General features: G+C 39.9%; 1 protein-coding gene across 6 annotated transcripts in view; it reads right to left on the bottom strand.

Moving 5' to 3' along the window:
• The window catches only part of DIP2C (disco interacting protein 2 homolog C), a 318,399-nt gene that overhangs the window by 12,913 nt on the left and 288,890 nt on the right, over positions 1 to 16,596 (bottom strand). For all 6 annotated transcript variants that reach the window (XM_083823675.1, XM_083823677.1, XM_083823676.1 and 3 more), the window contains one exon: positions 235 to 292. In XM_083823675.1, the coding sequence (XP_083679801.1) occupies positions 235 to 292 (58 nt within the window). The remainder of the gene's footprint in view (positions 1 to 234; positions 293 to 16,596) is intronic.

Genomic DNA, 16,596 nt, shown 5'->3' with positions numbered 1-16,596 from the left:
CTGTACTAGTGGCGCACTCGTTGCCTGTTTCTAGAGCGAGATGCAGAGTCTGGGAGAGCAATAATAAATCAGTTACTGCCACTGGGCTGCAACTCCAGCAGCAAAGAAAGGTCTGCACAGTTGATAGAGCTTTTCTGAACACTACATTCATTTAAAAAATGAAAAGAAACGGAAATTCACTGAAAATATTTACCGTGAAAGAGAGAGATGTTTAAATCTCCTTTCAGTACTTACTTTTCCTGACTCCATCAGGGGCAAACTATGCGGAGATCCTCTTTCTACTAAACGAACTCTGTAAAACACATGTAAAATCATATGCATAATACATGGCTGCATTTATTTGCTTTCCATTAACATTTATTTCTAAAAGGAAGGGTTGATGGTTGCAGAGATTAATGCTATTTTTGGAACAGATGAAGCTTATATCCTCTAGAACATACTCAGGCCCAATATTTAAACTTAGTCAAGACTTACGGCTGGGAAAATAATGAAAAAAAGATGTGTATGAACATTTTCTTATATATTAAATCCTTCAAACGTAATTGGTGCCTTTTATTTAGTTTTGATAGACTTTTGCAAATGGAATTCCAAGCAGAAAATTATTCACAACAAAAAGGATCTGAAGTATTGAATTCCCACAAGAACATCATAAATGTCAGGGCACAGAAACAAAAGCATGCGAGCTGAGTGAGCAACCACATTCCACGAGTAGCTAATAGTTAAAATCGAAGTCATCTCTAAATAGCTCATAACCAGGCCTCAGCCTGAGATCTGCCTTAGCAGTCTTAGAATTATTTTCAACGGGCAGTGCTTGGTAAACGTTTTAGTAACAAAAAAATAAAATATCAAATGAAAAATGTCACTACTGTCGAGGTCAGACCCTTTCTGAGTGTGACTCTCTGGTCTGCTCTTTTCCTTTCTTAGGTAACTCATTTCCCCACTAAAGCAACAGCAACGGCAGCTCTCCTGGGGTAGCAGGATGGTCTGGAAGGAAATTCCTCATTTAACATTAGAAAAATACTCAGCAGGTTAGAATTAAAGAGACTGTAAGGTCCTAAAATGGCTGATCAGCTCAGCCAGTAGATGGGAAAGAAGCTTTTGGTAACATCTAGGCATTCCTTTGTCCTCAGGGAGGTAACTTGGAAGCTCTAACAGCCCACGAAACCTTAAACTTCCCATTCCTGCACGATTTCATAATCCACTTAACTGATCTAAATCTGTGCTTCCATCAAATGAGCAGTTCTTACCCCTTTCCTCCCCTCAACTGGCTGAATGTAAAGGAAAAAAAAAGCCTGAGATACCACAACCAAACCAAACCAACCAACCAAAAAACACAGAAGAAATGTCAGTTCAAGACAGGGCACAGGGAAGGCACAGCTACGAGTAGATGTGAAGAAAACTGGATCCAGTTAAAGTGATCACAAACCTGTAGTCAGTTAGGAGCAGTCAGGATAGATCTTTTTTGGACTGTTTTGTCATCTTTTTATAGATGGAGTACTGCAGCACTCAGTTTGGGGAAGGAGGGATGAGACACAGAGACCTCAGCTAAAGGTCCCTATGGGGAAGAACAAAGCTTTAGCAATTTCAGCCCCTAAACATAAAGGAGATGGAGAAAGAGATGGAGAAAGGTGTTCCTTTTTTTTTTTTTTTTTTTTTTTTTACTATTTCTTTGCTCCAAAAATTATCTAAAAGCTGGGATTGTCAAGGTCAAGGCAGGAATAGTGAAGAGTGTTTTATCTGCGGTGCGGGGGAGTCTCTCAGCCTTGATGGATGGGGCAGGGCACATCACTGTGAACAGTTCCTCACACTAAAAGCAAGAGATACGCCCCATGTTCCCAGCAATTTCAGAACACTTTTCTAAGTAATTTTGAGATGAAATGGATGCAAAGTGCCCTATGAGGGGTGCTGCCTGGAGCAGGCATGGTTAGGCAGCTGCAGCCTGACCTGCTCTCCTGAGGTGCATGCAGAACACAAACCCCCTTCCCAGCTCCCAGGGACACCCCCAGGGACGGTGACCCCACCACCTCCCTGGGCAACCCGTCCCAACGCCTGACTGCTCTTTCTGAGAAGAAATGTCTCCTCATTTCCAACCTGAACCTCCCCTGGTGCAACTTGAGGCCCTTCCCTCTAGTCCTATCACTGGTTACCTGTCAGAAGAGGCCGACCCCCAGCTCCCCACAGCTTCCTTTCAGGTAGCTGTAGAGAGCAATGAGGTCTCCCCTGAGCCTCCTCTTCTCCAGACCAAACAACCCCAGTTCCCTCAGCCGCTCCTCACAGGACTTGTGCTCCAGGCCCTTCATCAGCTTCGTAGCCCTTCTCTGGACACGCTCCAGGGCCTTGATGTCCTTCTTGTAGAGAGGGGCCCAAAGCTGAATAGCAGAAACCCAGGAACTTCACTATAAGGTGTATGTGCACGGCTTAAGTCATGCTACTCTATAAAGGGCATGTCTACATAAGACACCTGAAATGCTATTCAAACGGCATGCCAAGCCTTAGGTGTTTACGAGTATGCAGCAAATGGTTTGAAAATAATTCTATGCATATTGAAAAAAAAATCAAATATTGCAAGAAGCAGTTGTTAATTAATGCCTACATTTCTGCCTTCACACATATATATATGTTCTGTAAAATCTCTATTAGTGTAGAAATGAAAAACACCTTTAACTGAACTCTTCTGAGCAACTGACATCTCTGATTTTTAGATCTGTAGTTACAGACAGGTGGCTGTTCTTAGAAGAACTAGTCACCATCCCAGACCCTTGGTACCTCCTTTAACAGAGTTACCTCATTCATTATTTACCAAGATTCGACAAAGATTTGATCTTAAAAAAGAGACAATTCAAAAAAACCAGCCATACGAAGTGGTAAAAAGGACGGTGTGACCAATGTCAGGGAGTACTTTATTTGAATTTGAGATTGGTTTAAAAACAATTCCATTTTGATAACAGGAGCAAAAACACTCTGGGACAGGAAAATCATATCTGAGAGCTGTCCAGTTTTGTAGGGATTCTGCTGGCCTTTGCTCCCTTTCTGGCATCAAGACGTGCCTCAATGATGTGCTGCTGAATTCCAGGCCCAGCAGGAATCACATACAATAAAGCACGTATAACAAAGCTATACATTTAAAGACCAGTGAGTGACTACTGGAAATGAATCAACATTCATAATTCTGACCATCCCTTTCCCCTGTCGTTTCAGCATCTGTGTCTCCCTCCTTGTTGTTATTGCTAGCACACTCTTCTAGCTCCCTTCTCCAGCTATTTCCTTTAACCTTGTCTGAATTTTAGCACATGAAGACCCAGAAGGTGCAATTTCTCGGTTTCCAATTCTGTTAAAGCTCTCCCACTATGTGCTTTCCTCCTCGTATCCCTTCAGAAATATCACAGCAGTGCACTAAACATAGAAACATTTCTTGGAGGTTTTCTGCTAGGGCTCTGGTAGTGCTCAAGAACTTAGACTCCATTTTAAAAAGCTTTGGCTAAGCTCACAATACATTTGGGAGCATGCTGTTAAACCTCTAACAACTCTGAAATAATAAAAGATATTTTGCCACAGAGAGATTTAAAAAAAATAGAAGTGCAACATTAGATTCTGATGTTACTGTCTCCTATGTGCATACTTAATTTTAAGTGCATAATAGTCTTACTAACTCTATGGGGACTAGTACTGTGAATAAATTATGGACATCATGCGATAGTTTTTTAAAATTAGTTTTGCTCTGTCTCATCTTAAAATAATTCAATTGTTCCCACTCCTCTCCCTGGAGATTTCCATTTTTGCACTGACAAACAGACAGCAGACATGACTGAGAACTTCTTCACCTTCCCTCTTGAGCGAGCAGCACCATCCCCAAGCCTGCCTGGCGGGCAAGAGGTAGAGCGCAGGGCTCCTCAGACCCAGGAGAAATACCACCTCTGCATCACACAGATGATGCTGGCAAAGGAACTCACGGCTCCTTATGACACTGTTTCTCAAAATTTAGAGTTCACAATGAATCATAACGTGCTCCCAGGCACCAGAGCTGCAGGAAGGGCAAGTCCCGTTTCTCTGCAGTGCTCCAGGCTGTGAAAAAAAGTCTCTTATAAAGTGAGTGTAGAGCCTTCCCACTGTTTCGTATTGCCTTCGAGTCATGCTGGGAAGGGCAGAAGAGAACATGGCAGCAGAGCCAGCCTGGGCAAAGAGCCCGAAAATCAAGTGGATGGGATGAAGATGCTGCCCTTGGGCGTGAAAGCTAGTTTTGCACCTTCTGGTGGTTTGCAGCCAAGCCGAGAGGGAAAACATAAATGAGTGACCAAATGCGGAGAAAACATGGGCTTTCTCTCCCACCAAAATGTCTCACTGGGGAGGAGAGGCAGAAGATGTTTAAGAATCATTGGACTGTTACAAAGCTATAAGCAATGATGATGCATAATGAATCTGTAGTATTTATATAGTAGGGTATGAGAGAGTGTAATTATTAAATTTTTCTTCTCTGGTTCCTAAGAATTAGTCTTTTTTTAAAAAAATAAAAATCTATAACTGGCGATGTGCAGTTGAGAAAGCTTCTTATGTTTCAAAGCCTGGCTAATGGGATTTAATATGAAAGGCAGCTATAGCATTAATATGTGCTTACATTCTTTCTTGTTCAATTTAATATATTGGATGGATTTCATCTCCTCGACTCTTACTATAGAAAAATAGGACTGAAATCTGACTTCAGAATGAAAACTGGCAAGCTATAACCAACTGGCACTGTAATAATCGTGTAATGAAGGGGATACAGAAATACAGTAACAATGTCTTTCTGCCTAACTATTTACATAAAGCCACAAATTTTGTTTTCTATCTGGTGACAAAAACTCTCCAAAATGTGTTCCACAGCTTATTGGTATTCTCTTTAATCAACGAGTTTGTCAGCAGAGCCATTAAAGAGTGCTTTGCTAATCAGGAGTCTGGAGCGCGCAGCGTGGTAGTAACCAACATTACGATGCCAAAACTGGGAAAACCTTCAAACAGGGCTGTGTTACTGCACTGAGAGAGACTTCGGGCTCTGTGATTCTAATAGAGATGGAAAGAAACTATTAGGTCATCCAAGTCTCGCTCCCTGCCAAAAAAAGACTGCTCCCTGCAGGGCACTTTCGAATGCTTTGTCTACTCCGGTTACAATATTTCGAATGATAGGGCTTCTTCCACTTCCCTTCAGAGTTTACTTCTCAGCTGAATGTTATTCATAGTCAGGAACCTTTTTACCGCCCTGTTTGGCATGGACTTTTTCTATCTTCCTCTTGGTATTTCTAACTAGCTCCCCACATACAGTTCAAAAGATTTTTCCACTTTTCTTGTTAAATATTTCAGCTACAGAGGTTGCCTTCTAAACTAATACTTGGCAAAACCCCACACCTTCAACTTTTATCTTTCCTTTAGAGCCATTCCCGCAGGCCGAGCCATGGCAACTGCCCTCCACCTCCTTGCCAGCGTGCCAACATCTTCTGCTGTTAGCCAGCCTCGTGCACTAGCACGGCATCTTCCATCACTGCCAGCTCTCATCTCCCTGTTTAGCCTACCAACCCTTAATTTGTCTTCTTCTTCCTATCTTGAGTGGTCTGTTCTCACACCATGCCGCCTTGCAGTCATGCCAGCTTGGCAGTCCAGCTCTTTGGTTTCCTTAATATTACCTTTTCTGCTAGTATTTTACTTTTTTTCAGTAGCTGACTTGGAATGTTGTCATGCTTGAAAAACTTCCGCAACAAAAACTAAAGGAAACCAGATACGATACGATGTAAGTACAGCCTAACACATATTGAAAATACACTGAATATATAAAAATATTGATATTTGTCTCCTAGGCCCTTTCCTTGGCCACAGCCTTTCTGTGGCAGGAAGACACAGCTGATGGGCTCCTTGGTTTCATTCCAGACTTACTCCTTAAGATTTCTTGCTGATTGTCATCTTATGTTAGAAATTGAGGTTGTGGGGAAAGAGTGGATATTTTCTTATCACGCAAGAAATTTATGTTTTGAAAAATTCTGTATACTGAACTGGAACAAAGAGGAGAAATATGAAGTGAGGTTGTAAACTTAATCTGAAAAAAATGCTGCAGGCCAAAAAAAAAAGAGGTTACTTGAGTTTAGTTTTTCAGTATTTGTCTTTTAAGTTAATTAAGTCTCCAAACTAAAAATGTTTTAACAACCATCATGAGCAAAAATTCAAAAGATAAAGGAGGATATTTTGACCATTTTGAAAATTTTACCTTTTTTTCTTAAGCTGTGAAAGATCTGTCAAAACTGACTTTTCTAATTTCAACAAAATGGTCTTTCCTGGTGGAAAAAAACCTCTTATTTCATCGGAAACTTTAACCAAAACCTAGTTTTAAGACATTTGATTTCAGAGGGCATGCACTTAAGTGTAGCTATATCCCATAACCCAGCTGTGATTTAAATGGCCCTGTATTAATGCCATCATCAACACCTTTCAGACACATACCGCTACCTAAAAGAAGTCTTTGGCACTCAAGGCTTTCAGTGCATCTTCTCTTTACACAAACAATAAAATATTTGTAAATAAACTATTCCAGAATTTACACGTCAATGAGCTCATTCTACCCTAAAATGAAAATATCGATCAAAGCAGAAGATAAGCTCTGCCTTTCAAGATGAAATACCCTGTTCAAATAGTCAGATCAGAAAAGTAGGAAGATGGCACTGCTGAACACTTTGGCTGAAGGGAAAATCTAGATAATGAAGAAGACTTTCCCTGCATCATCCTGGTTTCCTCAAAGCACTTTTCTTCTCATTGCATGACAACTTCTGATAACAGATAAAAGACAACTGAGAGTGAAAAAGGGAGTTTTTGGGTTTAGGCAAACTTTATCTAACAAGATGAACAACCATTAAATCTTCTGTATGTCTAGGGCATATTTTAATCCTGTTAATTCTTTAATCAACAAGTTCAGTTAAAAAACAGCAATAAATAATTTCCATTAATTTAAAGACTTTCTTCATTATAAATCTAAATTGTGCTTCATGTCCCAAGCTCGCTGAGGTCGAAAGCAAACCAGTTCCTATCCTTCAGATGCCTGAATAAAGAAGCAGAAAGGGTTACACAAGGACTTAAGACAATGCAGAAAGCTGTAAAGGAACCAAAATGAAGCAGGAACTCAGGTTCAAGAAACGAGTATTCCAAGCTTCAGAGGATAAAAAAAAAAAGAGTAATTTTATCATAAATGGCTATGGGAATGTGTAAAAATAAATTCCATATTTATGTCTGTTTTCAGATTTAAAGTACTGAAAAACGTTCAGATTTTTTTATATGGGAATTACATTTAATTTGTTTAACTTCACAGATTGTGTAAAGCGTAATGTACAACCATTTAAAGTCAGTGCAGTGGACTGGGACTGGAGAGCCCCACCTGCCCCCTGGCTCTATCTCACACCTGTCGTGCCCCAGCAGGCACAGCATCGCATTTCTCTGTGCTTCAGGTTCATAACTGCAAAAACAGGCATAATGCTGCTCTCAGCTTTTATCTTTTTATTTAGATTACAAACCTCCCAGGACACATTGTTTATTGCTAATTGTTTTTACAGCACTTTTCATAATCACAATTGGGAGCTGATGACTCTGTTTGATACAACGTGCTTTTCCTATTTTGTAATCTTTTGTCCTCCCAGTTCTAACTGGGAAAAAGAGACTCCACACAAAGGGAAAACTTTCATTCTAAAAAATCTGTGACATTAAAATTTTTTCAAGGAATAGAATTACCCTATTTATTGTTAACAAATGATGGAAATAATTTTAGCTTCCCCGATGCAATGTTTATATTCTACATTCACACAGTATTTTGAAAGGTGAAATTTCTGACATCAAGTGCCCCCTATAAGGCTCCTTCTCTTGCTACAAGCTTCAGGATTCACACCACCAGCTGACTCATGGAGTGGGCACCCTGCATTTTTGGGGAAGAACGTGCAGAAAGTTCCCTCTCCTTACCTACCACCAGAGACATTTCCAGTGCATGAAGTTCAACACGTGGAGACACTTGTTTAGTGGAATTAAAACCACAGATGAACAGTCTGAAGAAAAGGCAGTAGTGCAATGGACTGCAGTGCCACGTACACCTGAAGTCACTGGAGAGGGACCATCCTTCTTACAGGAGGCTCACTGGGAACCCTGGCTGAGCTGCATAAGGCTCTTCACATAAATAAGCTCATCATCTGCAAACAGATGCTTCTAGGATATGAAATCTTCAGGAGGATATGCGAGGCTTGAAGCAGTATATTAAGAGCTATTGAATACAGCCATTTGAAAGGACATTGCATCTCTAACAAAGTTAGGGAGGGATCCTTATAAAAATATAGGTCACTTTTACTGTTTTTCTGAGCTCTCCTTCCCACACCCGAGTCATTCAGTATTCATACAGCCACAGACTCTGCTGACAACAGGAGCCAAACGAGTGCCTGAGGCTAGCACAGCTGGAGTGGGTCACAAAGGTGACAGAGCCCAATTCCCAGGGGTAACCACCAGCACGGCACCCACTGCTGAATTATTCATGGCAAATAACCGTCAGTGCGTGGGAGAGCAAAAGCCCTGTCTGTCCTCCTGCAAAGGCTGGCAAGAGAAGGGGAGAAAGAAAACATGGATGGAAGGCACTTAGGGAGCTACATCTCTTACGCACATCTCTCATACGCATCTCTTACAGCGTACCGCAGCTAGGTCTGCAGAATTTTAAAGGCTTGCTCCAAATTTTACAGGTATTCATTAAGCATTTTTCCTTCCAAAACAGTTGTTTCTGTTGTGAAATGCACTCTAAGGCTGCAGTATGGGAAAACAGCACTTTTTCCTGTACTGCCAAAGCCGTAAATGTACTCTAGGTCAATGACTTCTGGCAATTTTAAAGAATCACTGTTTAGTGGTCCATTAGATCACAGAATCACAGAATGGCCGAGGTTGGATGGGACCTCTGAAGATCATCTAGTCCATCCCCGCTGCTGAGCAGGATCACCTAGAGCATCGCGCAGGATGGCATCCAGGCGGGTTTTGAATATCTCCAGAGAAGGCGACTCCACAACCTCTCTGGGCAAGCTGTTCCAGAGCTCTGTCACCCTCACCGTGAAGAAGTGCCCTCTCATATTCAGCCAGAACTTCCTGCATATACCACAATGAGGAAAACAAAGCAAAATATGCTTCAGAATACACTGTCTGTAAAAATCAAATACAAAATACATGTTATCTTCAAAGAAAATGGAAGAATGAAAATTCCATTTTTGGGGGAAGACTTTCCTCTAAGTGTATGGCTAGACTCATGGCAAATTCCAAGAGAAAGAAAGAGAGAAGTATGGCTTTTAGGAAAGGAAGTGGAAGAATTTTTAACAAATCCTCCTCAGAAAGGTAACCTGCCACCTTGTTATATCAATTCCCAGCCTCCAAGACTGAAACGGACCTGGAACACCAAGAGAAGGTCGGTACATGCTGAAATGGGCAATCCCTTTTTTTTAGATAGCATCAGATATTCTTCGGGAATAAAAGTGTTGGTTTAATAAGCTGGAATGCTATTGGAAAATTCAAAAATGGTTTGTAAAAACAAAAATTGAACATTTTCCATCTAGTTTTATTGTTAATGTTTGAAAAATGACATGCAAATGGCACTTGCAAACAATTATGTAAATGTTCAGGTGCAGTACACCTACTTTCCTCGAAAGCTAAGGCTTTTTGTCTTCTCTTTGTCTTTGTCTTGGTACGCACTACAGTGTTTCCCAGCCCCTCCATGGAAATATAACTGGAATTTCTCCATTTATAGTTAAGGTATTCTAAACCACATCCTCTTTCAAAAAACACCACTAGAGTCAAATCTTGTTGTGCTATTCCACTAAAATGATAATATTCTGTTCCCTTGAAAAAGACTATCAAATTAAAAGTAGACTCAAGGGAGCAAATACCTCAAGGGTCTGTTCTTATGGAGCACAGGAATTACTTTGTAGGACTCCCATCTAGGTGAGCCTCATAACTCAGCCCGACTGGGACAAGGGGGGTGGCTTCCCATCTGAAAGTTAATGGATGTTTGTCCCTTTCTCCCACCCTGCAACTGAAGATGATTTATGCCTGGAAACATAAGACATCTTTCAAAGCTCTTAAGACAGGCATATTTATGATTTTTGTTATAACTCTGGATCCTCTTATATAAACAGTGCAATCCCTCAGACAATGTTCTAGACAGTTTAGTTACCCAGGTCATCAGCTGATTTCCAAATCAGCCTAGTCAGCTGCACAGAGGCTGAGCAAGGCTCTTGGTTCATCCCCTGGTGCCGGCAGCAACTGCAAGAGAGGACCTTTCCTCCAGGTCAGGCACACCAGGACTTTTCCTCTAAGCCAGAAGTTGAAGTTTTGCTATTAAACTCATCGTCCAGAATGAACTTTTCTTTCTGGGAGATCTGTTTCCCAGAGATCAGAAATAGTGCCAACAGGATTTTTGAGACAGAAACAAAAATATAATGCCGCTAAAAAGCCAAGGCTGGATTTTCTCCTGAGCAAATACGTGAAGAACAAGGAAGGTTTTGCCAGTACCGTGACAGACAGCTTAAACTCACTAATGAGATTCTACAAGTTAATGGGCAGAATGCCTAAAAGCCATACACTTCTCCAAAGAATCCTCAAAATCAAACTGCATCACAACTTAGCCTACTTAAAACTTAGAGGGACTTAAACTTTATTTTAAAGACCTCAACCCTTCCTCCTCTCAATGGAGAATGAAAGCCTTCTACTGACTTTACAGGGGTAAAAGACTTTTCATTTTTCCATGACAATTTGTTTCTGTGATAATAGGAAGAAAAAAAGAGAGAAGAAAAAAAAGCTACAGCAACAGACAATCTTAAAAAAAAGCATAGGTAATGTGTGACACTTGGAAATAAAGCTACCTGTACCAGAAGATCCCTGAAGCTCAGGATGACTGGAATGGCACTGCTGGAGGTGGCACTTGACATGACACAATTCGTAAAAGAGCTTATTGCTTAAAAGCACTGATGCTTTTCTGAGGCCGGTGATTTGCCAGGTCGGTGTTTTGAACAGTTCCCCAGGTATCTAGCACTCCAAACCTCAACACACTCTACACACGGTGCCTACTGAATCGCAGTGTAAGGCAAAAGGTGGTGAAGTGTCAAAAGGGACAGTAATAGATCCGTATTACCCCTTCAGATCTCACACAGAGTCAATAATTGAGGACTGGGATTTTCTGTAATCTGCAAATGGATTCTGTACACGGTAACCCATTACAGGAGCTGGGAAAGGCACTGCTCCCCAGAGCGTTAGGGAACAATTTTCGAAGTTTCTTTTCTGTTGCCATTGGTAAATTGCTTTCAAGTATGATTAATCAATTAATGCTTCACAAAGGTAACTATTTTATTGTCGCTTGCCATTAGCATGTCTCTTTCTGACATATTTCCCCCCAGTCTCTTTTCTCTGCTACGTGACCATAAAACAGTTCTCCTCCATGCTGTGACTGTGCTACAGAGCACGGCTGTGGCTGTAGCTTAGATAATTTAGCTAAGTAGTTCTTTTGTCTGGTAACCCTATAATAAGGGTATTTTTCAAGGTAGATGGAAAAGAAGTGCTTGAGAATTAGAAAAAAGCTCCCGTGGTTTTGTTGCTTGGTATTACTCAAAACAATGTATACACAACATGAAAGTTTCAATAAAATAGAGTGCAGAATGATAAACAATTGACAGCCAGGATAAAAGGCTATTTTTCTTTTCCTGCATGAAGTCTGAACTGCTGGAATACATTAAAATGAAGCCAAAGCCTTAACTGATTTCCTTTGACAGAGCCTGTATTTGAGACTGGGCTCAGTGTATAAGCAATCTATAATAATAAATCCTAAGTAACTGTTTTCACATATCTTCAAAACACTATCACTGTTCTTTTATTTTCTTGGGGAACGAGACTCAGAATTTCCATCCTCAGAAATCACCATTCTCAGGGGAACAATGTCTCCCAGCAAAGCTGACAGACGTTCAGAGCTCTTTGAACACCCCAGAAGACCACAATGAAAAATCAGATATAGCACAGCATATAAATACCTTCCTAAGACGTAAGTCAGCTAATGACTTAAGTAATACAGGGATCAGTTATTTTTAATTTTGAAAAGATTCACTAATTTACATATTCCCAAAAAGATGTCTGTGACCCCATAAGAAGACAAGACACCTATTCTTACAGACCTGCCAACTGCTTGTTTAATAAATACAGTGGAAAATCAGACTAAAATAATTTGTTTTAATGATGGAATGGGAATATTTCAGTGAAAGGCTTTGGATACCACATGCGACATCATGAGTACCTGTCAGAATAAAAAACGAGTAACTTGAACCAACATATATCCCACTGCCTCTACCTGGCCACATCCCACAGCTGGATTTGACTCCCTGTTTGGCGCCAGCTGTCTCACCGTGTCTGTGACCATGAAACTATCCAAGCAGCTCACCATTACATGCAGCTCAAAGGGGAATGGAGTAAACCACAAAAAGGTTTAATAATACAATTCTTCTTACTGCACCGAAAAAAAGCAGCCAGACTTAACTTGATGAAATTAGAATAATTTGAATGATCGTTTAATGCAACTATTGTTTCACTAAAGGGAATACTGGAATTTAAAGACAGGATCAGAAGGATTTGAGTGGTAAGGATGCCTGCATTTATGAAAATAGAGATAGCATAACAAAATAATAAATGAGAATAGTGTTTATTAACACTGACAAAGTCTTCATTCTTGCCCATTTTTGGTACAAGATGTGGATATAGTCCAATAAGCAGCCTAAATGCAACTTGTAGCCAAAATCAGAGCAAGCTGTCCAACTGCATGTTAAATTATTATACCGAAATCATTATAAATACATACACAACTCGATCAGTGGCTCTCTCCCCACTAGAAGTCTTAGCCTCCACTCTAGAGTTCACAAATTGTCACTATCAGCTACTGAACAAGAAAACCAGGGACATCTTTGCCTGCTTTTGGGGGTAGACACAGATTGAACTGAATTTGTTTTTTTCATTTGTATCCTTTTGAAACAAACTCTGATTTCAAAGTAGGTCTTTCACAATGATTTTCATAATTTTGTCTTCTGTGTTGATAAGGTTTTGCAACAGGAAAGAATATCAGGATGCAAGGCGATGTTTATCTTTGCAGTGGCTACAAGAAGTTTCAGTTTTAGAAGATCAACAATCTCCTTCAGGCATCACTGGATGATCCTTCAGCCCACTAATTTCTGCAGAAAACTTCTATACAACATTTTAAATACAAAAGGTACAAAAATGCAGGAAAAAATGAATTTCCTATATTAAAATTTGGGAAAAATTTCAAAGCAGTCAAAATACCTAATTTCAACATTTTTCATGATGCTTTATTTCTTATTCATACCAACTGAGTTTCAAATTTATGGCAATTTCAAAATTTAAACTAGCAGGTTAAATCAGTAACATTTTGAAAACAGTTTTGAGCGATTTAATGATAAGTATATTTTAGAATATACGTAACTATACTGAAACTTTTGAAAATCTGACGTCCTAAGAGCATTTAAAAATACTTTTTCCCTGTCTATGTGAAAGGAATGTTTATTTTGGAACACACAAGTCTCAGTTTGATGAAGTGGCCAGTTTTGCCAATTAAATTATTTTTCTACTAAGATATAACTTGCTGTTAAATTGATTATCTTGTACATTTTTAACGTTACACATGTGTGTAGATATTGTTTTACAGCATCCTCGAAAAAAGGGATGCTTGGTCTTGAAATGTACATCTTTCCTGTCATAATAGCATGGAAATATTAGAAAGTGTACATCTTTCAATATGTGGTATTCTGGTACAATGAGAAAGGGATCTCTGTCTCTTCTTCCAAGCACTTCTCAGCTTTTAGCATATTTAGGTATCTTGTGTTTAACCATCTGAAAAGCTTTCTGAGGAGAACATGACTGGTCCAAAATGATGATGGAAGGATCTGAAAACCAGGGGATTTCAGACAAATGTGAAAAGAATATATTTGTTCTATTTCTCTCTCTTTTTTATTTTTATTTTTTTTAATATAAAGTTGTTTTCCCAGAAGCATTGGCAGAGAATTGCAGTCAATGGCACGATGGGGTGCTGATGCCTGGAGTTTTGTTGCACACACACGTGCATGTTTACATGACCTGGGAGGCACAGTGAGCAAGTTATTGGGCCAGCGCAGCCTGCCAAGAGGCCAGCTCATGCACAGTGAAGCATTAATCCACCTATTTTGCTTTTTGGATGTGAGTTAACCTCTCTAGTAGTGCAGGGACATATACATCACCTGCTAGGCGTCCTCTCTCTTTTTTTAAATTATTATTATTACTATTATATTAAGTGGCATAGGTGGGACAAGTCTGTCTTTACTTCTCACTCTTTCTGACATCACCTTCTGGGGACACTGATTTTTAGAAAATCGGTGGGATGACCAATAGAATGATATTGATGCATTACCCCCAAGAGCAAACTGGAGTGGGATACTCTTGCTGTTAGGACATTACTCAGTTTCCCAGACAGAGGTGTCTAATGCCATCTGGTGCTTGGGCCATCTGATTAGTGCTACCAGATACAACAGGCAAGGCCTGATGGAGTAGCTGTAGCACCTAAAATTCCACTGGATGATCACTGTTAGGCAATTTAATGCTTTTTCTAGTACCACAACTGATGACTGCTAATGACTGAGTGGTTGCACCCCTTGGCATCAGCTTCCTGAATCTCCATGTGAGCCCAGTCCCAGGCACTTCCCTGACCTGGCAGTAATATGGCTAGAGCTCTAGGAATCCAGCAGCTAAACCTGTGGGCTGAGGGCTAAAACACACACACTCAGGCAGATTCAAAAGGTGTTTGAGAACATCTAACCTAGCCCAAGAAATAAACCATCAGAATCCAGTGCAAGCTGGAAGGAAATGTCTAGGCTGGTTGACCAAGCAGCTCTAGATCTCAGTCTAGATCATACACGGCACAGGTATTTTGATCTAAACTGTCAAAGCTACTTTTTGCAGTAACTAGAAAGCATTATTATGCCAAGAAAAAGCAAAAGAATGATGTTCAGTCTTTTTCAAATTCTGGACAATATCCTACAAAATATAAAATACAAAAAAAAAACACAAAACAAAACAAAAAAACACAGAATCACAGAATTGTAGGGGTTGGAAGGGACCTCAAGAGATCATCGGGTCCAATCCCCCTGCCAAAGCTGGTTCCCTAGAGCAGGTTGCTCAGGTAGGTGTCCAGATAGGCCTTGAATATCTCCAGAGAAGGAGACTCCACAGCCTCCCTGGGCAGCCTGTTCTAGTGAAATCCCTCACATTAAGTGTACAGTGTAATTTTTCCATATTGTTGGGAGACTGGCTGACCTGTGAAGATGCAGTCGGTTGTTACTGTACACTCTCACAGCTACATGAAGCAATCTTTCAGTTGCTGCTAAGTGATAGTGACATTCAGTTCCACTAAAATGGTTAGAAACAGCAAGTGTGAAGAGACTGTGCCAAATAAAGTTGTTTTGTCCCCTAATTTATGACCCATGGATCTGATTCTAAATTCCCCAGGATTGAGTAAATGAGGCACAGCTTTAATCCATCAAATTAAAATCTACATTACCACAATGTGAGAAGGCAACTCCAAAGATCATCTTTCATGTTCTGTAGAACTAGTCACTAAATATAAATTAACACACTGCAAAGTCTGGTCTTGATAATGATGCCTACTTCTCAATGACATGGTAAGGCAAGGAAATAGTAAACCCATGCCATATACAGCTTTTATGAAGCATGATCTTATTTTCCTTATATAAAGATTTACAAATATAATTTTATTATTTATAATTATTATTATAAAACTGTAAATATTCATTTGTCTTTATAAATATATGTTTCTATATATTTTCCTTCCAGTAAATATTACATAAATTTACTTCTCTCAGAAAAATTAATTTAAAGCTATTTATATTTGCTTTATTCTCTCCCCTCTATAGATATAACTTTAGCTCTTTCTCCTGCACTTGAATGATGCTTACTGATACATGCTTACATTGTGTTCAACTTAGCTTCAACCATGTTAGAGCTATGATGTTAGTTTAAACACTATGGGCAAATAAGTCTCACCATAATGCTTCTATTAAAAAATAAACATTTGGTTTAAGTTAGTTGTTTAAGTTTCCTTCCTCATCAATAAAGAAAGAATGGTACCTTAACTGCAATTCATCCCATGCTGATGCATGTCTGAGATAGCTGTGTTACACCAGCGTTTTGTGTCCTTTTTCAATGACTGCAGAAGGAGCCTAGGAGACTGCTTTAGACTGGATGAGATTTATCCTGCTCAGTGTTTGTTCTGCTCTTAGAGACAAAATTGCTCCACTCCTCACCCCCTTTTTTTACAAAATAAATCATTCAACTTCTCAGGTAAATCCCCTTTCTTCGGTGCACTGCAGAGATGATAGGCTCCTGTAATGATAACATCAGGACCTTTTTTCCCTGGGCTGAGTATGAGCATGTCTACACAGTACCGTAGTTGCTGGGCCAGGAGGTTCAAGTTTTCTGAGGCCGGGTTATGCAGGCAGCAGTATAGCAGAGGACTGATGAAACGTGAGTATTACT

Source organism: Anser anser (assembly GCF_964211835.1).
Source record: "Anser anser genome assembly, chromosome: 2".
Taxonomy (NCBI): Eukaryota; Metazoa; Chordata; class Aves; order Anseriformes; family Anatidae; genus Anser; species Anser anser.
The sequence above is the reverse complement of the archived record's forward strand: the minus strand, read 5'-3'. Positions and strand labels throughout refer to the sequence as shown.